General features: G+C 42.7%; 1 protein-coding gene across 1 annotated transcript; it reads left to right on the top strand.

Moving 5' to 3' along the window:
* Positions 1 to 838: 838 nt before the first annotated feature.
* On the top strand, positions 839 to 21386 carry CA5A (carbonic anhydrase 5A). The gene is made up of 7 exons (XM_054389617.1): positions 839 to 959; positions 10240 to 10437; positions 15377 to 15495; positions 17162 to 17257; positions 17411 to 17473; positions 19579 to 19734; positions 21207 to 21386. The coding sequence occupies exons 1-7, from the start codon at positions 839 to 841 to the stop codon at positions 21384 to 21386; spliced, it is 933 nt and encodes a 310-aa protein (XP_054245592.1).
* Positions 21387 to 22417: the final 1031 nt, after the last annotated feature.

Raw genomic sequence — 22417 nt, 5'->3', positions numbered from 1 at the left:
AGATAAAGTTACTGGAACTGCATGTGGAAATTAAAGTAACATTCTTCATGCTTTCATCCCTAAGAAACATCGGTCAGGAAAACATTTCAGTCTGTTCTACCCATTGGAAATAAGCAAACACTTCAGCTGGGCCAAACTGGTGTGTGAGTGGGAGAAGTAATGATGGCTCCTCATACCTGTTTCTATTTCTAGTCTATACAAAATTATGGGATATCTAATAGTTCAGAAGAAGAAATTCCTCACCTGGAGGCTGCAATGATGTTAATTCTGGTTTAGGTGCTTGGAGCTATAACTTTCCTCTGCAGGAGGCTGCTCCCCTTCCTGTTCTCCTGAGGAAGCCTTTTGTATCTACAAGATTTCTGTGAAATCCTCAGTTCCAGCAGTGCCAGTCCTCAGAACTGCAGCTGCTAATGACAGCAGTTCTTAGCTATCAGTAATCAACTACACAACTATTCAGATTCAGAGCATGTGTGCTGCAAGAAATGATAAGATATCTCTCCTTGCATACAAAAGAGTGATTTCTACAGCCTTTTGGTGTGCCTGGAGCCAGAAGAGAAAGAACCTGTAAAGCATAATCATCAACTAGCCAGTTCCCCAACAAAATGTAGAGGCAGTGAAGAAGCCAGAGCAGGGACAAGTTGAAAATTAACCACTTGCTTAGCTCCACCTCTCCAACCAGAAAAGGGTGCTCTCAAAATTTTTCAAAGCTAGGTCTGGAGACCCCCTCATCTTGAAGCTGTACGTCCATAGGATTGTTTTACTCTGCTTTGTGTTGATAGGTTGCTAGACTCTGGAAAGGTCCTTTGGCTGGTTGAACTGAAGATTTTTAGAGACAACAATGAATAGTGTGAAGGCAAATGCATTGGTGCATTTATACAAGCAGCTGAAAGCAATCTGGAGTCCACCAGCACGGCTCTGCAGCCTGGCCGCCTGCACCAGTAAAAGCAGGAATGCTGCATGTAAGTGTACTGCATTTTAACCCCCCAGTAGTACTGGATACCTCTGCAAGAGAGAGGCAGAGGTACAAAGAAAGGGGAGTGAAGTGTTGATGCTCTTCTCAGCTAAACAAAAAGGGAAAATTGAGAGTGTGGCTGAAAGATTAAAGAGCGAATGGACTGAGATAAATTAGAGATAGAAATACCTTATGGAATTGCATGATTTATCTCCATGTGCAGGATGAAAACATTGTCCTTCGTTATCTCTGCTATGTTAGTGTTGCTGGGTTGTTTGTCATTTTCATTTGTAACTACAATGAGGAAATAGGCTAAGCAACAATTAATTTTCAGTGTTGTCCTGCAAGGTTTTGACTGGTTTCAATGAAAACAGTATTTGCAAGTGTAATTCAAAGCACACAGAGCAAATTGATTCAGAGTGACTTTGAATTTAACAGACACTACAATGTTTAATTGTGAAAATGAGGCCTGACAGAAGTACAAACCACAAACCCCTCCAAATGTGGTGTAAGGAGAACTACAATTAATCACCCCCTGAGCTGCAGGATATTGCTGGGAGATGTCAAAGATGTAGTTATTTAAAATATTTATTAACTTGTCTACAAATAAGATGAGGACAGCCAGAGATTGTCTACTCACCTGTCTGCAGATAATGTCAGCTGGAGCAACAGTGATTTTTTTACATCTAGGAAATCTTTTTGTTTGCTATTTTTTTTCCCTCAGAAACGTATTCAGCTTACTCAGTTTTCTCAATGAATAGTCAGATCCCTCCTTGAATTCTGAGATCTGATTCCCTTCTGTTTAAACTTTATCAACTGACAAATTTGGTATTGACTTAACTGATGAGAAAACAGATGATTTTGTGGCAGATGTACACCAAAGCAGAATGGAGACAAGCACAAGGCTTTGTTTCTGTTGAAAGCTAGAAGAGATATTCAGTAGCTTTCAGTGTTGAATAGCTCTATACTTGTAAATGCATTTTTGAAGAGGACACCAAAATAGTTTCTGACATTGAGTGACCAGACCTGGTGGATCAGCTGCCAAGTACAGCATGCAATGTTGTACATAGGCCTAGACATGGAGGCTCTATGCAGCATCTAGCACACAAGCTTGCCTCAGCATACTGGGAGCAAGTCAGAGCAGCTCTTATCAAGATGACTGTGTTACTCTAGTTGAAATTGTTTAGTGGAGTAAGGAGGTAAACTGGAAAAAAGCTGAGATCATTCCCCTGTATTCAGCAATGGTGAGGCCACACCTCCAATACTGGGTTCAGTTTTGGGCCCCTGACTCCAAGAAGGACCAAGGAGGTGCTGGCTCAGGTCCAGAGAAGGGCAGCAAAGCTGGTGAAGGGTCTGGAGAACAAGTCTTGTGAGGAGCAGCTGAAGGAACTGGGGTTGCTCAACCTGGGGAAAAGGAAGCTTAAGGGAAAGATTTTCTGTCTCTCTGTAAGTCCCTGAAAGGAGGTTGGAGACAGGTGGGAGGTGGTCTCTTCTTCCTAGTAACAAATAACAAGATGAGAAGAAACAGCTTCAAATTGTCAGAGGAGATTTAGGCTGGATATTCGGAATAATTTCTTTCCCCAAAGGGTTGTCAACAGCTGGACATGGTTTAGTGGTGACTTGGCAGTGCTGGGTTAATAGCTGGACTTGATGATCTTGGAGGTCTTTTCCAACCTTAATGATACTATTTTGAGAGTCTCTCTCTAGATTCCACATGTGACTGTGAAACTAATTATTTTATGGCCACCTATGGTCCATCAGTTCCCAGTAATGGGCTACAAGATACTGTTTTTTGCTGTGAACATGTGGAACTGTACTGAGAAACCAAAACTCAATTCATGGTAACTCACATTCTAGAAAGAGACCACACAAAGCTCTTCCATCCTAAGACCACTGCCGATTAAATTCACTGCAATTGCTATCTATCTCTTTTTACTTGCATTCCTCTTTTCAATTGCTATTTATTACTTAAATCTCTCTCCACTCCCTGACATTCATGCAGGAAATGCCAAAATAAACTGGTGCAGGAAAAGCCTATCTTTGGAATGGCTGGCTTTGGCTGCCAGTGAATAGACACTTGCTCTGAACAAGCCAGTCTGTGGTGGGTTCCTCCATCTGGTCTCTAGACTCTGTACACAACATGCAGCCAAAGAAAAAACACATTCAGTTCAATTCCTCTGTTCACAGCTGACACTACAAACAGCCCTTTCAGTGACAAAAACTTGATCAAAGACATGGACTTTTGGGCTCTTGGATAGTGTCTTCAGTGTAAAGGTTTTCATTTTCCCCAGCTTCATCTCGTTTCCCTTCCCACATGCAGAACTGGTCTCTTGCTGAGCTGGGTGGTGATGCTTTCACTCAGCAGTTACCTTGGCTGTGAGGTTAAACAACTCAAAGGCTGACACTTTCTAGTGGCTTTTCTGGATTTCCCTTGTGTCCTTACAAGGATTAAAGTGCCCTTCAGTGGGAAAGAAGTGTAGAAATCTTGCTGGCATGTATGTAAACATTTCTTGTGATGTGGACTGCCACAGTGGATGTCTGCACTGAGCTCTGTGATATCACAGAGCCTGTGGTTTCAGACACCTTCTAATCCAACAGAGAGGGACTTAGTTGCTGGCAACGGTCTTCATAAGGATTTTAAGTCTGTGGAACATACCCTCACCCTAGTAGTTACTGCCAGAGCAGACCCGAATGGCTTTTTTCTTTCTTATCCTTTCAGAAGTTACAAGAAAAGCAGAATCCTTGGAGGGGTTTGTAGAGCACTGTGCAAGTTCAGCAATGACACACGATCCAGGTGTGCCATCTCCAGGACTGCACGTACAACTGCAGTAACTGCTCAAATTGTCCATGAGATAGCTTCTAAGCCCTCTCCAGGCCGAGTTACTAAGCCTGCATGCATAATTTTAGCAAATGTTTTTATATAGAAAAGATAAAGCCTCTGTTTGCTTTACCTTGCCAACTGGAATTGCCTCCTCCTTATCTGGACTTAGCCTCAGCCACTGCCTTCTCATCCAGGCTCCTATCGCAGCCAAACATCCTGGAAGCAGAGAAAAGCTCAGCAATTCACAATCTGCTGCTGCTTTCCTGTTGAGCTTAGAGCACTCTGTCACTTACATCCGTTTGATAAAAAGCACTGGGCTGTTTATCAATAAACTGGCCTACATCACAGTCCAAATCTGACATCAATTCAGCAGAGCTTTCAACACCTTGTCATGATGGACCTCAGCCAACCATCGCTCTTATCCTCCAAAATCTTGATTCATATTAAAAAGCTTCAGAGAAATCAACCTATCTTGGATCTCCTCTGCAATGTTCAATCCAAGAGGCTGAAGCAGAGCCATGCTCCTTTAAAGTTTAAAATGGTTCATTATTGAGTTTCAGGAATAAGTTTGGTTTCATTTTCTAATGCAGAATATGTTGCTATGGGAAGCACCCCTGCTCAGCTGAGGAAAAAACAACCTTTGCTTCAAGCAGGTGGGGCTTCTCCACTAGTGCCACTATCCTGTCCTCCTTGTTTCACCTCAGAGCTGGGTGAAGCTTTGTTGTGAAGTTTGAAAGTCCTTGTGCAAACAAATCACAGTGCTTTATTCAACAGGTCTTGTTTTTAAAAGATTAAAACCATAAAGAACAAAATCCACTGATGTCAAATCATTTTACCTTCATTCTTACTTGACAACCACCTGAATTAATTTTCATACTCTTAATTTTGTAGCCCACATGTAAGAACTCTCTCCTCCCCAGGGATCCTTACAGGGAAAACTGAAACATTGACAAATGTTTTTGTCAATTTAAATCAAGTTTACAGCAGTGTAAATTGGCAGCAAAATCCTTTCCCTTAACTGAATTTATCTTGGATTTTGACCATAGAACTGTGGCCTTCAAAATATTTTCCTGGAAATCAAGTTATAAATCATGATAATCCAGTAATATACACACCCTGTATTTTCATTTGGATCTTGAATCTCACCTCAAAGCTTCTGATACTTATGTAATGCTAAACAAACACTGTAACAATTATTCCAAAGGGAGGAATTGCACAAAGAATTGTTAAAATAACTATTTAACAATTACTCCAAATTACAGAAAATAATCTAAGACATTGAGACTATTTTGGTGTCTTTATACATCCACTTCAGCTGGGAAAGGTAGGAAAACCCCCACAGTGCAACTGTAAGAAACCCCAAAATTGTATAGAATTAAATGCAGCATCGCTGTGTCTGTCTGGAAGGTTTAAAATAAATCAAGCACAGATTAGGTCTGTTGGTGGCAGATCTCTCTTCATAGCTGACTCACATCTTGGCCATGCTTGTTATATTCCAGTATTTACCACAATGGGCCTGACAATACTATAGAAATGCACATCAAAAAGGGAAACAACAACCAGACCCTTCCTCGGTAAGCTGACGGTGAATGAGGTATGGAGAAAGCACAGGGTGCAACCCACTCGCTGGCTGAATGCTCACTGTATTTGTTTAATGAATTGTAGAATGGTTTGGGTTGGAATGGACCTTAAAGATCATCTAGTTCTAACCCCCTGACATGGCCAGGGACACATCTTACTAGATTGTTCAAGGCACCATCCAACATGGCTTTCAACACTTCCAGGCTTGGAGCCTCCACAGCTGCTCTGGGCAACTTGTTCCAGTGCCTCATGACCCTCATGGGGAAGAATTCCTTCCTAATGTCTAATCTAACTCCAGCTTCTTCCAGTTTGAAGCCATCACCCCTCATCCTGTCACTCCATGCCTTTGTAACAAGTCTCTCTCCAGCTCTCCTGTAGCCTCCTTCAACACTGGAAGGCTGCCGTAAGGTCCCTCTGGAACCTTATCTTCTCCAGGCTGAACAACCCCAACTTTCTCAGCCTGTCTTCATAGCAGGGGTGCTCCAGCCCTCTGATCATCTTTGTGGCCTCCTCTGGACCTGCTCCAACGAGGTACATTTGAAAACAGTCCTATCTGATGAGATTTCTATTTCTCTTTCCACCCAGATTCTGCATTACTTTACCTTATCCAGTAGTAGACCAAGTGCCAGATGTCTGGTTTTGGGGCTCACTGCATGCAGAAATCACTCTCAGTTCAGGAACAAGAGCACAGCTGAAACCTCCCAGATGATCCAGAAACGTAACCACTTTGGAAAAACACAAGAACAACAGAGAGATTGTAAATCTGGCTGCTGTTGTTCCCTCCAGCTTGCTGCATCAGAACCACGTCTTTCTTGCATAAACCACCATCTCTAGCTGGGACATGGCCAAGGAAAAACTCTGTTTCTGGAATGGTCCAGAAAAGAAGATTTTGGCCACAATGGCTAAATGCTGGGAACAAGGTTTAAGGCTTATTTTTCCTTTTGCACAGGTAGGTTTTGCACTCCTGTTTGCAGTTGAAAACAAACCATCTTACTACAACCAAGCTCGTATTTTGTAGGGTTTTCTTTAACCCCCTAGAGAAGAAAAGTTTTGGTTTTTTTAATTAAATGCTACAATTTTACTGAAATGTATGCTCTGTAAGAAATAGCATGTGCACCTTAAAAATGGATGTAGATTTAGTGGATGATTCATAAGGGAAACAGAAGTGTTGTAGGTCATATTTCTCTTTATTTTTGCACCTGAGCAGCCCACCATTTCCGAAAGCCTGCACCATAAGAACTTGCCTTTGGTTGTGCTCTTCAACCCACAAGGAATGACTCATTCTGTTCAGCTTAGTAGTTTTGTAACTATAATAAACTTCACATTTTCAAAATCTCGCAGGATCAAATCCCTAAAAAAGCTTCCCAAAGTCTGGTGATCTTAACGTTTCAGTAGAGTTTGAGGCTTTTTTTTATGGTACAGAAAAGTGGCAGAAAGCAGGTTACAGAATCATATCTGAGAATCATAGAATGGTTTGGGTTGGAAAGGACCTTAAAGATCATCTAGTCCAGTTCCCCTGTCATGGGCAGGGACATCTTTCACTAGATTAGGTTGCTCAAAATCCCATCTAACCCAGCCTTGAACAACTCCAGGGAGGTGTTGCAGTCTGCAACTGTAAGCACCTATACTGTGATATAGGGCATACATACATCTAAGTGGCCCAAGCTTATCAACTGTATTTAGAGGACACATCACAGAACAGAATGCGAAGGAAGGACAGTCCAGTTTTGTTAGTGGATGAACACAAACCCTATTATCCCCTGTTTTTTGAATATTAATATATATGAAGCTATCCCTGCAGTCCCTGCTGCAATTGAGCTTGAGGCTTATATGGGCTGTCCTCATGACTAGGAACTACCTGTTGCTCACAAGCAGCTTCAACAACAGACTGTGTTAAAGACAGTTGCCCAACCATGATCAATAGGCTATTAAACTGTGGTTATGCCTGAATAATGTCTATGGCCAGCAACTGTTTTCCATTTCATCAAGTACCTGTCTCTTCTCTCTAAGTTACAGGAATCTATATGTTGAGGATAGGAAATTAGCCATCCTGAAAAACATTGAGAGTCATGCTAAGAATTCATTATGTCTGCAATTGAATCCTGCCATACAAAACAAGACCATGCTTTAAAGAAGGCCTATCTCGGTGAGGAAGAAGTAAAATGAAATTTAAACCCAGTTAAACACCCTGTTTGTCTTTGTACATCTCCTAATGACCTGTTTTCTGGTCATGTAGCCACTCAAAGCAATTCACTTGCCAGATTTCAACCTCCCCTTATTCAGCTTAGAAGTACCTTAAATATGTAATACTTAAATATGTTATACTTATGAATGCAATGGAAACTTCTTACACAATGTTGTAAGCCTGAGCAAACACTTCTTGGTTGACTCTGGTGGAGTATTTAATCTTGTCTCCAATAACAAGGGTTATGTCAGGTTCCTCATAGAAATTCAGAAATACTCATTCTAACAGGAATGAAAATCCTCAAAAGGTACACACAGATTTGCAAAATGATTTTAAGAGAGTAACCAAGAAACGTGATTCAAAGCAGGTGGCAAGATGAAGGCCAGGAGCTGAGGTGTGGTGTACTGCTCCTGGCCACCCAACAGACCCAGCGAAAATGAGGGTGCTTCATTTCTGTGCTTTCACTGATGCTCTCAGCTTTCTACAGGCTTCCCTTTTTGCTCTGTGTTCCTCACTAGCAGGTGAAGCACAGGAAAGGTGCAAGGAGTAACCAAGGTTTAGTCAATGTCATCAAGGCCTCCCTCAGGTGATGTCAGACCTAGATGAATTGGTCCTTGGGTGGGCCTCCAGCCTTTGGGACAGCTTCAGTCAGGTGACGTGGCCACAATGTTAACTTTTCCTAATTCTTCTGTGGGATTCCACTGCTCTAAGGCCACCCACATTTCTGTGGGAGAGGGATCACGCTCCAGCTGGGAGAAACCAAAACCTCCCGCTTGAGCTAAACGAACCAGACGAGTAACTGCTGATGCCCTAAGGTGCATAAACAATCTCCGAGGCTATCAGTCTGAGAGGAATCCCGTTTGTGGTGTGAGGCGGACGCTGGGACTTTCCTGACCATACGCACCCATAGTGAAGAGGGGTCTCTTCTCTAAAGGTGCCACAGGAGGACAACTCAGGCTAATGGCCCGTCTCTGAGGGCAAGGCTGCCGCTGCCGCACTCCCCGCCCGCTCCCCCGAGGGAGCCATGGCAATGGCAAGGAGGGGCTGTGCCGGAAGAGGCTGTGCTGGGCTGGGCTGGGCTGGGCGGTGGTGCCCGGCAACTCCGCGGACAACTCCGCGGACTCCTCAGCGATGCTGCTGCTGCCGCCGCTGCTGCTGCGCCGGGCTTGGGTGGCCGCTGCCTCCCGGTGGGGGACACGACGATGCAGCTTGGGCGCCTGCTGCTCTTACCGCCTGCGAGACTGCCGTGAGTGCCGCCGCGAGTGCCGCCGCCCTCCCGCGCCGCTTACCCTCAAGGGGGAACCGCTGCCCTCAGCGGCTCCCTCAGGCCGGGGCTGCCTTCGTTCTCCAACTACCTGAGGAGAGCAGGGCACTGTCCCAGCCCCTTTCGCGTTCTCCTCCTCCCCCATCGTTCCCTGGTCCTGAGGCAGCCCTACTGCCCACCCCAGAGCCTGGCTGAGGGGCCTGGGCAGCGGCAGCGCTCCTGTTCCGCGGTCACTTCCAGGCCCCGGAGCTGAGGAGGCTGGTGGTGCCGCAGAGGTCTGTGTAGAAGAAGGGACGCCAAGTTTAGCTTGGCTTTGCCCGTGACAGTTTCTCTGCTGAAGCATCAGGAAATGGCAGCAACAATAACAGCTGTGGCACTCTTGGGGAGTGTTTTCTTGCCCATCTTGGCCTTACCTGCGTGCAGCAGCCTTGTGCTGGTCCATAAAGTTTGCCCCTTGATGTGGAAAATGAGGGGGAAGGTTGTTGAGCCACTTCTCCTGTGAGTGGTTTGTTAAAATATTTAATTTATTATTTCCTTCCTCTTTCAAAGGCCCGTGAGCAGATTAATCTAGTGAAGTACCAGTAACACAGTGCTTCAGAGCCTCTCAGTTTGGATTCGGTGGGTGGACAGGGGACAAAACACCTTCGTCTGTAGGTCAGTGATGTTGGGGACAGCAGGTGAACAGGTCCTTCTTGTCCACAGAGGTCTCAGTTCTGGTTTTAAACAGCATAAACTCATATGAAAACTACATTCATGCACCTGTGTTGCTCATGCCAGCTTGAGATGCCCAAGCTACCCTCAAAATTGGTAGTTTGGGACTTCACAGGTGTAAGCTTAAGTTGTAGGATAGGTTAGGTACTTGCCTGAAGTAGTCAGTATTGGTCAATATTGGTATGAGTGCTTCAGGAGTGGTGTAACCCCTAAGTGCTGCAGGCAAAAGCCACCATTGCAGCAGTGGTGTAACCTCTGACCACACACAGGTGAATGACTGGCACCTTTGACAGACTTTTTGCTTTGTGGTGGGAGTTGTCTTGTGTCTGGTTCCATCTGACATCAGTTGATGCCATGTGAGGAAATCTGAAGTGGTGTGATGAGACTGGCAAACTTGTAAAAATAAAAGCTGCTTTAAAAATCATCTGGTAATAGAAAAAAGACAAATTTCTGATAAATAAATTCTTTTCAAAGAATTTCTTTGAAAAGCATTTTGAAAATAGAAAAAGGTATCAACGCAGTTTTGAGGCAAACTACTGCACTTCCCTGTGTAGCTCTGAGTCATGCAAGTGGAATGTATTATTATTTTACTTGTCATCAGCTGACTTGAATTAGCTTTTGGAGCCAATATGCTACAGCATCTTCTCTTGCCAAAAAGTTCTGAAGTATTTTGTTGGAAGTTCTGTATCATGCATTAGAGCTTGACTCTCTTCCTCATCTTCCAGTGCATCCCCTTTGGCAGAGTCCACTTACGATTCCGGGGGGCACCCGGCAGTCTCCTATCAATATCGAGTGGAGAGACAGTGTTTATGACCCCTTTCTGAAGCCTCTGAAAATCAGCTATGACCCAACAACATGTCTTCACATCTGGAACAATGGATATTCGTTCCTCGTTGAGTTTGATGATTCCACTGATAGATCAAGTAAGCAAAACTCATTTAAAAAAATTCTATTTAATGTCTTATGCATGCTTAGAGAGGAGAAATGTTTGTGTGATGTAAAACCTCAGGAGAAATGTTGAAACAGAATGTATGGTAGAGGAAGATTTCAGGTAAAAGTGGGTTTATGAGGATTGGACTTGTAGTGCAGAAATTCTACCTCCCTTTTCCTATGTGATTTTTACCATGGACATTTTGCCCAAATCTTCGTTTTTGGGTTGAAACTTACTCTTACTGCACAAGTCTTAATGCCCTTCCTTTTGATTAGGTGGTGTAATATCCCAGCTTTGTCTACCTGAGTCAATTTTTAGTCATAATTCTATCTACTTAATTTTAAATGAGATTCCATCATTACACATTAATAAAGTAATCTGCCACTTAATCTCTTTTTGCGGTGTTAACAGATGTATTTAATGCATTTCAGATAATCAGCAGCAAAATGACTTTCAGTAGGAAAGCATACATACTTATCTCAGTCAGCTTTGGAGAGCTAAATAATTCTGAGCTGCTACCACAGGCAGCAAGGTGCCTGTGTTCTTCTTGCTTTAATAGAAGCAGGAGTCCATGCATGTGAAATCCAATTATGTGTTCCAGGAGTTTGTTGTGAATAAGTGCACTGAGCTGAGCAGCTGAGTTTTTTTTCAAAGTGCTTAATAGAGTCAAGTGAGTAAAAATCAAGATATTGCTACCAAATTCCAAATTTCTAGTATGTTGCTCCTTTAAAAGGTTGAGGAAGTACAGGTATGGGGCTGATCTGCAGGAGAGCAGCTCTGCAGAGAAGGACCTGGGACAACACGTGTCTGTGACCCAGCAATGTGCCCTCATGGTCCAGAAGACCTGGAGTGCATGAAGAAATGTGTAGGCAGGAGGTTAGAAGCTGTACTCTGCCCTGTTGAGGCCACATCTGGAGTACTGAGTCCGTTTCTGAGCTCCCCAGTTCAAGAGAGACAAGGAACTACTGGAGACAGACCAGTAGAGGCTACAAAGATGCTGAGGGGACTGGAGAAGAGTAGCCTGGGAGGGGATGGTCTCAATGCTCAGCAAGAGCTAAAGGGTGTGGGGTAAGAGGATGGGGCCAGCCTGTTGTCAGTGGTGTGCAGCAGTAGGACAAGAGGCAACAAATTGGAACCCAGGAAATCCCATGTGAAGTTGAGGAAGATCTTTGCTGTGAAAGTACTGGAGCCCAGAGAGGTTGTGAAGTGTCTTTCTCTGGAGAGATTCCAAGCCCACCTGGACATTGTGATCCTGGGCAACCTGCTGTGGGTGATCCCTGCTTTTGCAGGGGGGCTGGACTAGATGATCTCCAGAGATCCATTCCAACCCCCACCATGCTGGGATTCTGTAAGTTTACCAAAGGTATGTATAAGGAAGGTGTTTCATAAAGGCAGGTGGACTTCAACAGGTATCAGTTGAATCATGTACTTCACAATACCTGTGACTCTGGTGATTACTCAACTTCTCCTGGAGGGCAAAGTTGAGGGACCTTGGACAAGTTGGAGCTTGTTTGATTAAAATAATCTGTGTTATATCTGGTTGCTTATGATGAGAGGTGCTAGATCCTCATAGGGATGTAGTAACACTCTTGGAAAGCTTTCAGCATGCCAATAAACAAATGCTTTGTCTCCACAGTACTAGGATTTTTGGTTGATGTTTGCGAAGAGGCTGATAAAAAAACGGAACAAAAATGGTAGTGGTGGAATGCATGGAGCTTTCAGGGGTTTATGTGGCATTTAGGGAGTTTTTGTTTGGTTTTATTGTTCACCCAGAATATTGGCATCCAACCCAGGAATATTTTTGCCATTGTTCATTTGAGTATTGTGATATGTGAGGAGGAAACCAAGTTGCACCCCGCTGTATTTACAGTTCAAACTGCTGTTGCTTTGGTGAGGTGGGGTAGGGGAAAAACTGAGATGGAGATATCACTTCTTAACTCATCAGTCATTTTAACTTACTAACTTTAGTAAGTTAAGTAAGTAAGTACTAACTTTTAACAATCTAACTTTATACAGTCACACCCCACTGTCTGTTGAGGATGTGTTCATGAAAACGGTTTGCACTTTGATGGGTAACAAAGTAATTGCACTTCCCTGCATGAGTTGATGTAAAGGAGAGGGACTGTCGGGAGGAGATTGAGAAAAAGGCAGTATTTAAATACACAGGGACAGGTTTTATGACACAGGCAAGCATGGAATCATCAGAACTGTCAGTTGGAGGGGTGATGGTCTTTCAGAGGTTGGCTATTCAACTCTGAAAGGTCTTTCATGCTTCATCTGTAAGACTGACCAGGTAAATCTCTTAAGTGTGAGCATTCTTGCTGCCTCTTTCTGCCTTTTCATCTCTGTCATCTTCCTCGAATGAATTCAGGTCAGTGAAGGATTATGATGGCTGATGAAATATGCCGTTAAACTGACAGGGACAGGGCTCCAAAATGACAGACTGAGAAACGTCAAGACAACAGGGTGTTGCTGTGTAAATGGACAGGTTTTCAACTGTGTGCCTCTCTCTTCCACCTTTTTCTTTTTACTGTTGCTATTCCTGATTTTTCTTTCTGCCAGCTTTTGTCTAACAATAATAGAAATCCTGAGAAGGAAGCTTATGAATAAACAAACAAGCAACAAAATTGAAACAGAGGATGAAAAAGACAAAATGAAACATGCATCTGCAGTAGACAAAAATGCTCAACTCCTGAGAGGGGTAAAACAAGACACGGGCAAAAGATGATGGTAGTGCTGCCATGGGGTCCTTGCTTATGAGCAGAGCAGGAGGATGAAGAAGAATGAGGGTGTGGGGAAGGTATGTACAGAACGTGGTCTTGTCTGTGTGCATGAATGCCATCTGCTGCAAGTCTGAAACACAGCTAGAGCTACAATGAAAAGCTGATATCATTCTGTTGATTGGTTGTACTTGGAGTCCCTTTAAAGCTCTGTTTCATTTGCAAATTATCCAGGCTGGTAAACAGAGAGAACATGAAATGGCAAAAATGTTTGTAAATTCCTGTGTGTTTCTTGCCACTTTCTAGGGTCCTCTATAGGACCCTGATTTCCTGCATTTGTGTGTCTGTGCCTAACCATACTCACAAGGCAAACATTCCAGTCACTGTGATTACTGACATCAATGTAATCACTTGGAGGTTTGCATCATCACATAATCAGGATTGGATAGTGTTAGAACCCAGAAACTTTAATTCTGAAAGACTTTGCAGTGGGGGCCACATCTTCATCCCATCCCTCAAAATTGCATCATTTTTTGTTTTTTTAGTGCTAGTCAGTGTTGTATTTATGCTAGGAGCTCAGCAGCAGGGGGTGAAGTTAATTAAATGCCAGTTTGCATAGCTTGTTCTTAGTCTTTTTCTCACAGGCAGGCCTTTCTAGTTAGTTTCAAAACTGCTGGCTGGCTTTCAGGGAAAAAGAGAAAAGACAAGAAAAAGCTCTTAATGCCTCTCATTGTTTTCTCCTTAGTATTAAAGTGATTAAATTCTATTCAGAAGTAGTGATGGGGTTATGTACTTCATACAGTGGTTCACTGAAATATTTAACCATGATGTACAGTTCAGTAAAAATCAGCAAATGGGTCTCTACTGCTATTTTTGTTGATAGCCCTTCAGAAGTGATTATTGTCTCTCATTTACCAGATGCTGTGATATTAACTAGCAAGAAGACTTTGCAGGATGCTCCTGGTTCCATTAGGAGGAAATGAGTACAGCCCAACAGTATGCAGAAAACTAGGCAAAAACTTTGTCATTCATGTATTTGCAAAATGATGAGAGGTCTTCTGAAATCAGGAGAGCAGACTGACTGTTTCCTTGGCTACAAAGAGCATTGTGGCCTGTCAGTACTTGAGAGTCCTATTAAAAAGGTTAGGACAGACTTTTAGCAGAGCCTATAGTGACAGGATGAGGGGTGATGGGTTTAAACTAAAAGAGGGAGATTTAGACTGGCTAGACGGAAACATTTCTTACACTGAGGTTGGTGAGACCCTGGCCCCGTTGCCCAGATAGGTGAGAGATGTCCCATCCCTGGAACCATTCCAGGGCAGGTTGTTTGGGGCTCTGAGCAACCTGCTCTAGTTACAGATGTCCCTGCTGACTGCAGAGGGGTTGGATTAGATAGCCTTTAAAGGTCCCTTCCAATCTAAACCATTCCATGATACTACAAAAGCTTCCAGATGTGGATAATCTCCCCATAGGCAGGTTGTATGTTTAGATATTCTGTCAGCTATAGTTTGAGCAATTTAGAGCAGCCACAATATGAGTGTATTCCTGGCTCTGCAGAAGATCTGTTACCATCAATTATGCAGTCTGAAAGCTGTGTTAAAGCAGAATAATATATTTGGATCTTTGTAACTTGAGGAAAAAAAAAAAAAGAAGAAAAATTGAACATTGGACACAATTTGCTGATTTTTCTGGCAAACTTTGATTGTTGAAGTCTTGTATTGTTGTGGAAATGTCAATGTTTTTCATAATGAGGTTATGCCAAGATGTCATGCATTAATTCCTTTGTCATAATTCATTCTTTCTTCTGGTAAGACATTTCTCATACACCTGCTCCAAGAGAAGAGTGTAGAACATAACACATAATCACCACAGCTCTGCCAAACTGGATGTGGATGGGGAAAAGAACCAATCTCTTGAGGAGAGATGGATGAGGGGACTGTTTAACTTATCTTCAATTTGATAGTTATCTTCAATTTGCTATGGCTGATTCACACTGCAGAGAAAAGCAGTGATGTGTTTGCTTGGACAGCTTTGTCATAGCAAAGTGTTAAAGTAGCTGAGCCACAGGGGACTGTTTCAATCAAGATAGTTGCTCCACTTAATTTTATTTTTTTCCTGGGCAAATTTGTTTCAACAATGATCTTGCTGTGTTGCTTCTCTAGACAATTCTGTATTTATTTATTAATGTGTGTTTCTTGTTTTGTTTTTTAGTAATCGTTGGAGGTCCCTTGGAAAACCAATACAGGCTAAAGCAGTTCCACTTCCACTGGGGAGCTATAAACGACTGGGGTTCAGAGCACACAGTTGACAACAAATTTTATCCAGCAGAGGTATGAGATAAAACTCTGAACAAGGCTAATATTTGTGGGGGCTGGAGACTAGATCTTGGGCTGTCTGTGCTAGAAAACTCCCAGTGTGAGGAACTGCAGCTTAGAACAGACCTGGCTGGTTCACAGCTCATCTCCTGTTTTATTAGTAAGTTCATATTCACTGTGTTTTCTGGAGAAGAACACAGTCTTAAAACTAACCATTGGCCCCATTACTGAAAGCTTCAGGAGTATTTTCTTCTCCCTGAATGACCCTAGGCAAGCCAGTGGCAGGCAGCAAAATATCATTGCTATTCCAGCCCTGCATGGAGTGGCACAACTCTGCTTGCCCTTCCTCCTTTTAAAGGGGAAAGCAGACTGAAGGCACAATCAGATCTTAACATCCAGGTGTGGATCAGGTGGACAGCAAGTACTGAAGTAAATGTGTAAGATTAGATTTCAACTTAAAAAAAAAGTGCTTTATCTCCAAGCTGCAGCAAGGTAATAGTTCACCTGAGGGATCAGATCTGTTCTTGGGAGTGCAGTGCACAGGCTGCATCTTGCCTGCTGTCTCATGCACCTCCAAATCTCCCAGGCCTTACTGCTTTAAAATCACCTGGTTTATTACTACTAAATGCTTGCAGAGAAAGAAAGAAGATGCTAACTACTCCTCAGTAAATATATTTGGAGAGGAAATGGAAGATTATTTAATTCCTACACTCATACCTGTAACTCAAGAAGCCTTGTCCTGTTTACCATGTATACAATAACTGTCTTGTGTGTGTGACCCTGGAGCCTCAGGTCTTGTGTGTGTGATCCTAGAGCCTTGGCTAATGTTAGAAAGCTTATTCCAGTTAGCAACAATTTTTTTGTGTGTGTGTGTTTCTGAAGTCTGTGAATAATGTACTGCAGAATTAGTGTGATTATCATGATCACTTTATAGTCTCTTTTCAATTCTTAAGCTGTTACTAAATTAGCAGAACCATTGTGATTAAGTGCAAAGGCAGAAAAAGTCAATAAAAAGGATGGAGCCAACAGGGAAGAATATAGGTTAAGTTGCTCAGAGAGGAAAATAAAACAGATAGGAACACAGTTATATGCCAAAGATGGGGAATTTGAAAAACGATCAGTGCTTATTTTTGAGAAGATGTTAATCACCTGTTAATGTGTTCATAATGATGCCTGCCAACTTGGCAAAGTATTTATTACCAGCAAGACTGTTTTGGGGCTGGTGCTGGCTATCTATTTAATGCACAAACCCCCTCAGTGGAATTCTCTTGCAAGCAGAGCTAGGGGAGCTTATGTTCTGTGCAGGAGAATGTTCCTTAGCAGAATAGCATGCTCTGTTCCTCCTTTGGAGAGATAGAAGAATCCTTCAGTTCCAGATGTACTAAGCTTATTTTGTGCCTTTAACTAGCATTGCAGTAATCAGTCTCTCACAGGCAAAATGTCTTTCATATGTGTGAAATACCACTGGGGGAGTGCTGGCTGTTTTTTATAAAAACACCTCCCAAACAAGGGCAGTACCATCATTTTCCAGTAACATTTTGGTCCTTGGTTTTTCTGGTGTGTGATTTCTGAGGTGTCTCAAAATTGCCAAGGACCAAATGTAGCAAAGATCAAAAGTGAAGCTTGTTGCTGTCTTTTCTGTGCTCTGTGTGTGTTGGTTTCTCACTCATTTGTATTTCAGTTGCATTTAGTACACTGGAATGCTGTTGTGTACCCAAATTTTGAAGAAGCTGTAATGGAAGGCAATGGTTTGGCTGTTATTGGAGTGTTTTTAAAGGTAATTTCACTTTGTGTGATCAGCTGTAATGACGCCTTTTGAATTTGTTAAAACCAATTTAGGACAAAATACCTCTAGACTGTAGTTTTGAAAAAAAAATCTGATGCAGAATGTCAACTTAATGATTCTCTGACTCCCACCCATCTTTTGCAGCTAGGAGCACACCACAAAGGGCTGCAGCCGCTGGTTGATGCCTTGCCAGCAATTAAGCACAAAGTAAGTACTTTTTGTGTCCCACTAGTTATCACTTAGCAAAACTAATGCAGTCATTCAACACAAAGAATACTCTGAGAACAGCAAAACCCTAATAAATACTTTCTGCCTAAAATGTCAGTATGGGCCTGATTGACACCTTGGGCGAATTGATTATGCTGGAGCTGGGAAACTAGTTTTTAAGGAGGAGTTCTATGCTTTAAACTTTCACAACCTCTGGGTTTAAGAAATTGGTGTTTTTGGGCTTGTATCCCCTTAGAAAAGCATGCACATGTTTAATATTTGCCCTCACTTGAAGTCTGCCCTTCTGCTTCTATGAAAAGAGGTGCCCCTGGATTTGTTTTTGTATGTTAACTGTAAGGAGCTTTTGATGCAGTGTAAAGTGCTGTTTTTTTTTCTTGTGGCATTAAGGCTTACTTATTTTGATCTGCTTTTTGAGGTGGAGATTATTGTTTACTTTTGATTTTTTTTTTTTTTAACCACTAAATCTTCTACTAGGGGAATGGGGAATTTCTTCATAGCTGATTTCTGACTTCTGCCAGGAGAGGGAGTGCTGTGTCTCTGGGAGTGCTCAGAAGCAGCTTCTGCTCCTCTAGGTGCCTCTGTCTTTCTGAAGTATGCACAAAAAATACACACCAAGAATTTTGCTGCCTTGCAAGCACATCCAGATGAAGTTGCTGTGACATTAGTTCTCACAGTAAGGGCTTTAAAAAAAATCAAATCAAATAAATATTTATGGCAGTGCAGTGAAAATTCTGCTATGTATTAGTCAACAGCTGGCTGAAGTTGAACCAGTGTGTCCCAGGTGGCCAAGAAGGCCAACGGCATCCTGGCTTGGTTCAGAAATATTGTGACCACCAGGACTAGGGCAGGGATTGTCCTCCTGTACTCAGTACTGGTGAGGCCACATCTTGAGTACTGGGTTCAGTTTTGGGGCCCCTCACTCCAAGAAGGACAGTGAGGTGCTGAATCACGTCTAGACAAGGGCCACGAGGCTGGTGTGAAGGGTCTGGAGAACAGGTCTTGTGAGGAGCAGCTGAGGGACCTGGGAATTGCTCAGTCTGGAGAAAAGGAGGCTTAGGGAAGACCTTCTGTCTCTCTACAACTCCCTGAAAGGAGGTTGGAGGCAGGTGGGGGTCAGTCTCTTCTCCCTAGTAAAAAGTGATAGGATAAGAGGAAACAGCCTCAAGTTGTCAGGGGAAGTTTAGGTTGAACGTGAGGAACAATTTCTTCCCTGAAAGGATTGTCAAGGCCTGGCCCTGGTTGCCCAGGGCAGTGGTGGAGTCCCCATCCCTGGAGGGGTTTAGAAGATGTGGATGTGTTGCTGAGGGACAGGTTTTAGCAGTCGACTTAGTGTGGGGTTAACAGTTGGATTTGATGACCTTAAAGGACTTTTCCAACCTGAGCAATTCTGTTAGTTTCTCATTCTCAGTGAGAAACCAATAAAACCTGTCTAAGGAAAACCAGGGTCTTCCTTTCCTGCAGTGCCAGTATATCCTTGAAATGCTCCCGAAGTGAAATGTTTGTGTAGGAAATCATGGGCTCTGAAGCCCCTATGTGCTGTCTGATACCTCATTTGTGAGAGTTCACATTCTGGAGACTTGTGATTTAAGTAACATTTTAGTCCTCTTCCCTCTCCCTGCTGCCTCAAATCACATGGTGAAAAGCAAAAGCACTATTGTTTGCAGTCTGTTAAGGGTATCTGGCACAACTACCTTGAACTTATTCCACCATTTATTCTCCTTTTCCTGTTTGCTTCCAGCTCCCACAAAGACATAGTCAGTTGCTCCTTCACACTCCTTTTTTTTTTTTTTTTTCCTCTTCTTTCTGCACTGGATTCCTGATGGCTTGGGGGGTGGGGGCAACAGAAATACTTAGTTTTGTCTACTCATAGCTATCTCTTCTGCTTTAAATCCAGCTTAACGTTTTTGTACAAATTTTGGGGGTTTACATTACTGTTTTCTGTAGATCATTATTAGTACTGACAGCAGCTCTAACACATACAGGATTTTTTTAATCTCATCATTAAGATTTTTTTTAATCTTCTGTCATTCTTTTCCTCAAGATAAGACTTTTAAAAAGATTTTTTTTTTTCCCCTGGGGTTTAGGATGCTGTCATCGAGTTTGATGTCTTTGATCCCACCTGCTTGTTACCTTCATGTCCTGATTATTGGACCTATGCAGGCTCTTTGACTACTCCCCCACTGACTGAATCAGTCACATGGATTATTAAGAAGAAGCCAATAGAGGTTGATGAGGATCAGGTAAATCTTACACTTAATTTTCAGATCATGCCATATTTGTTGGTCTCTTCTCCCAAGTAGCAAGTGACAGGATGAGTGGAAACAGCTTCAGATTGTGTCAGGAGAGGTTTAGGTTAGACACAATGAGTAAATTTCTTCCTCAAAAGAGTTGTCAAGCCCTGGAACAGACTGTCCAAGGAAGTGGTAGAATCCCCATCCCTGGAATTATTTAAAAGCCTTATTGATGTGGTGCTGAGGGACATGGTTTAGTAGTGGATTCAGTAGTGTTAGGTTAAGGGATAGACTCCATGATTTGAAAGATTTTTTTTTCCAGCATTAACCATTCTATCCACAGAGGTAGCTGCTTACCAATAATTGTCTGTGAAAACCTGGAGATCAGTGGCTGCTTCACACGCAGTGTTTGTTTGGAGAGGAATCCTGATGTTATCAGCTAATATTGAAAGACTTAAGACCTCTTCAGTAAGCACTTAAAGATGCTTGCCCAGCTCTCCCTTTATCTTGATGTGTTATAAACAATGTCTTATTCTGGAAGTTACCACTTGAAAACTTTTAAAGCTGTTTATTGGGACACTGCATAAATTTGGTCCTTACAAGGATGGAGCCCAGACAGGTAGTTGAGGCTCCGTTCTTGGAGATATTAAAAGTCAGGCTCAACACAGGTCTGGGCAACCTGATCTAGTGGAGGATGTTCCTGCTGACTGCAGGGGGCTTGGACTGGATGACCTTTGGAGGTCCCTTCCAACCCATCCAACCCAAACCATTCTATGATCTTAATGCTTTAGTTTGCAAGAACAGGATGGGAAGAACTGAAGATCGGTAACAGAGCAGAGAACCAAATGCAGAGTGTTGTTCATTCTTCTTTTCAGCTGAAACTTTTTGTCTCCTTGACTCTTTTTCACTTTTATTCTTTTATGACATAGAAAGGCTCATTGTTTACTTAAGGTTGTAATGCCCTTGTGAGCAATAAAAGCTGATCTGCTGCATTCTCTATTTGAACCCCCAGTTACAAACAGCTGAGAAAAACAACTCTGTAGATTGCTGCTTGTTAAGGTTTCCTCTTTGCTGGGTGCAGCATATGCATGTCTGTAAGAGAAGAGAACTCCAGGAAGAGTGTCAATTAAAAAGATTGGAGAGACTTATTTAAAGATAGCATATGAGACTTACTTAAAGATAGCATATGTTCCAGTGTCTGAATGGGAATCAGTTCTGTCTCAGACATGCCACGTTTGAGATTTAGTTTGCCTAAAGCTGGCAGATGACTGACACTTTATTTTCTGCACTGATAGGGGTGATGGAATGATTCTTACAAGCAGGTGACAAAAGAAGTGCCAGAAGGTCATGCAAAAATTCCCCAGTATGCAAATGCAGCAGTACCTTGGACATACTTTCCAAGCCTGAATGAATGTGTGTTGTCATGAACTTCAATAGTTTTCTAGTTAAAAGTCACAAAATCGGACATTTCTCTTTCTCAGCTGGAGGCATTTCGGATGCTGCTCTTCACGTCAGATGGCGAAGAAGAAAAGAGGATGGTAGACAACTTCCGCCCTCTCCAGCCACTGATGAACCGAACCATCCGCTCATCCTTCCAAAGCAGGCATCTCTTGAACACTGAAGGGCAGCCCAAGGACCATGCTGAGCAGATCAGGCCCTAGATGGCCCATGAAATGTCAGTCCAGACTGTGGCACCTGGATAAGTGACGTTCTTTTTTAATCATTTTTCCTTTTCCTGCAGTGTCTGTGTGTGCTGTACCATTTCACAGCCAGTTTCAGTTCTGCTAAGTGCCTTTTGACCCTCAGTAGAGAAGATGTGGGGTTTTTAATTTGCTTTTCTTAAGAAGTAAATAATATAAACCCTTAACGAATTGACTTGCTTCAAAGCAGGGACTAATAAGGAATTATTTTGGCAGTTAAAGGGAAAATAAGGGCAGGAAATCTTTTCCCTTGCCTCTTTTCTGAATTGTTCTGTGTTTCTTCAAATGCTCTTTCAGTGACCTGCATGAATTAATAATCCCAACTAAACACATGTTAGCAAGCAGCAAGCATGGAGAAGTGAAAAGCATTCATGATGATCAGGTCCTTTTGTGGAATTGTTTCAGAGGTTTGGGAAGAGAATGATCTTCTCTAGTCACATATACAGGGGTATTCTGTCTGGCTTTTTTTCTTGGTGCTTGAGACAACAGGAGAAGGGAAAAAAATTACTTGGAGACTACCCTTTTGCCATTCTGTTGACTGCACAGTCCATGTTTGACGTGGATGCTGCGTAATGTCCACTCTACACCACAAGCAAGAAGCCTATTTCTGAAACATTACATTAAATGTAGAAATGTCTCATCTTGGCAGCTTCTACTGTTCTGTTTCGGTTACGTACCAGGAGGAGACAGCAGAGAAGAATGTCCAGTATCTCAAGGTTGGCAAGAAGAGCAAATTAGGTGAAAATGTCCAATTGATCCCAGGAAACTGATCACATCAAGGAAAGCAAAATTAGATAAACCTCAGCTGTGCTTCCCAATGGGATTTGGTGGGGGGGAAAAAACCCAAACCAAAACCAGTTTCTAGAACCTAATCCAGTGCTAGCAGAGTGTGGACAAAATGCAGCATCCAGGTACTTGAAAGGCTTCTTTGCAGTAAGTCAGAGAGCACCATTCTCTTCAAGGTTTTGTCTTCAGATGTACTTTCCTTTAAA

Source organism: Indicator indicator, chromosome 19 (assembly GCF_027791375.1).
Source record: "Indicator indicator isolate 239-I01 chromosome 19, UM_Iind_1.1, whole genome shotgun sequence".
Taxonomy (NCBI): domain Eukaryota; kingdom Metazoa; phylum Chordata; class Aves; order Piciformes; family Indicatoridae; genus Indicator; species Indicator indicator.
The sequence above is the reverse complement of the archived record's forward strand: the minus strand, read 5'-3'. Positions and strand labels throughout refer to the sequence as shown.

What these genes read in the sequence shown, in the direction of transcription:
- CA5A (XM_054389617.1), top strand. Translation starts at nt 839, where the DNA reads ATGAATAGTGTGAAGGCAAATGCATTGGTGCATTTATACAAGCAGCTG. An exon ending in ACAAATTTTATCCAGCAGAG is followed by an intron (nt 15,496 to 17,161) that starts GTATGAGATAAA and finishes TTTGTATTTCAG; the next exon opens with TTGCATTTAGTACACTGGAA. An exon ending in TGCCAGCAATTAAGCACAAA is followed by an intron (nt 17,474 to 19,578) that starts GTAAGTACTTTT and finishes CCTGGGGTTTAG; the next exon opens with GATGCTGTCATCGAGTTTGA.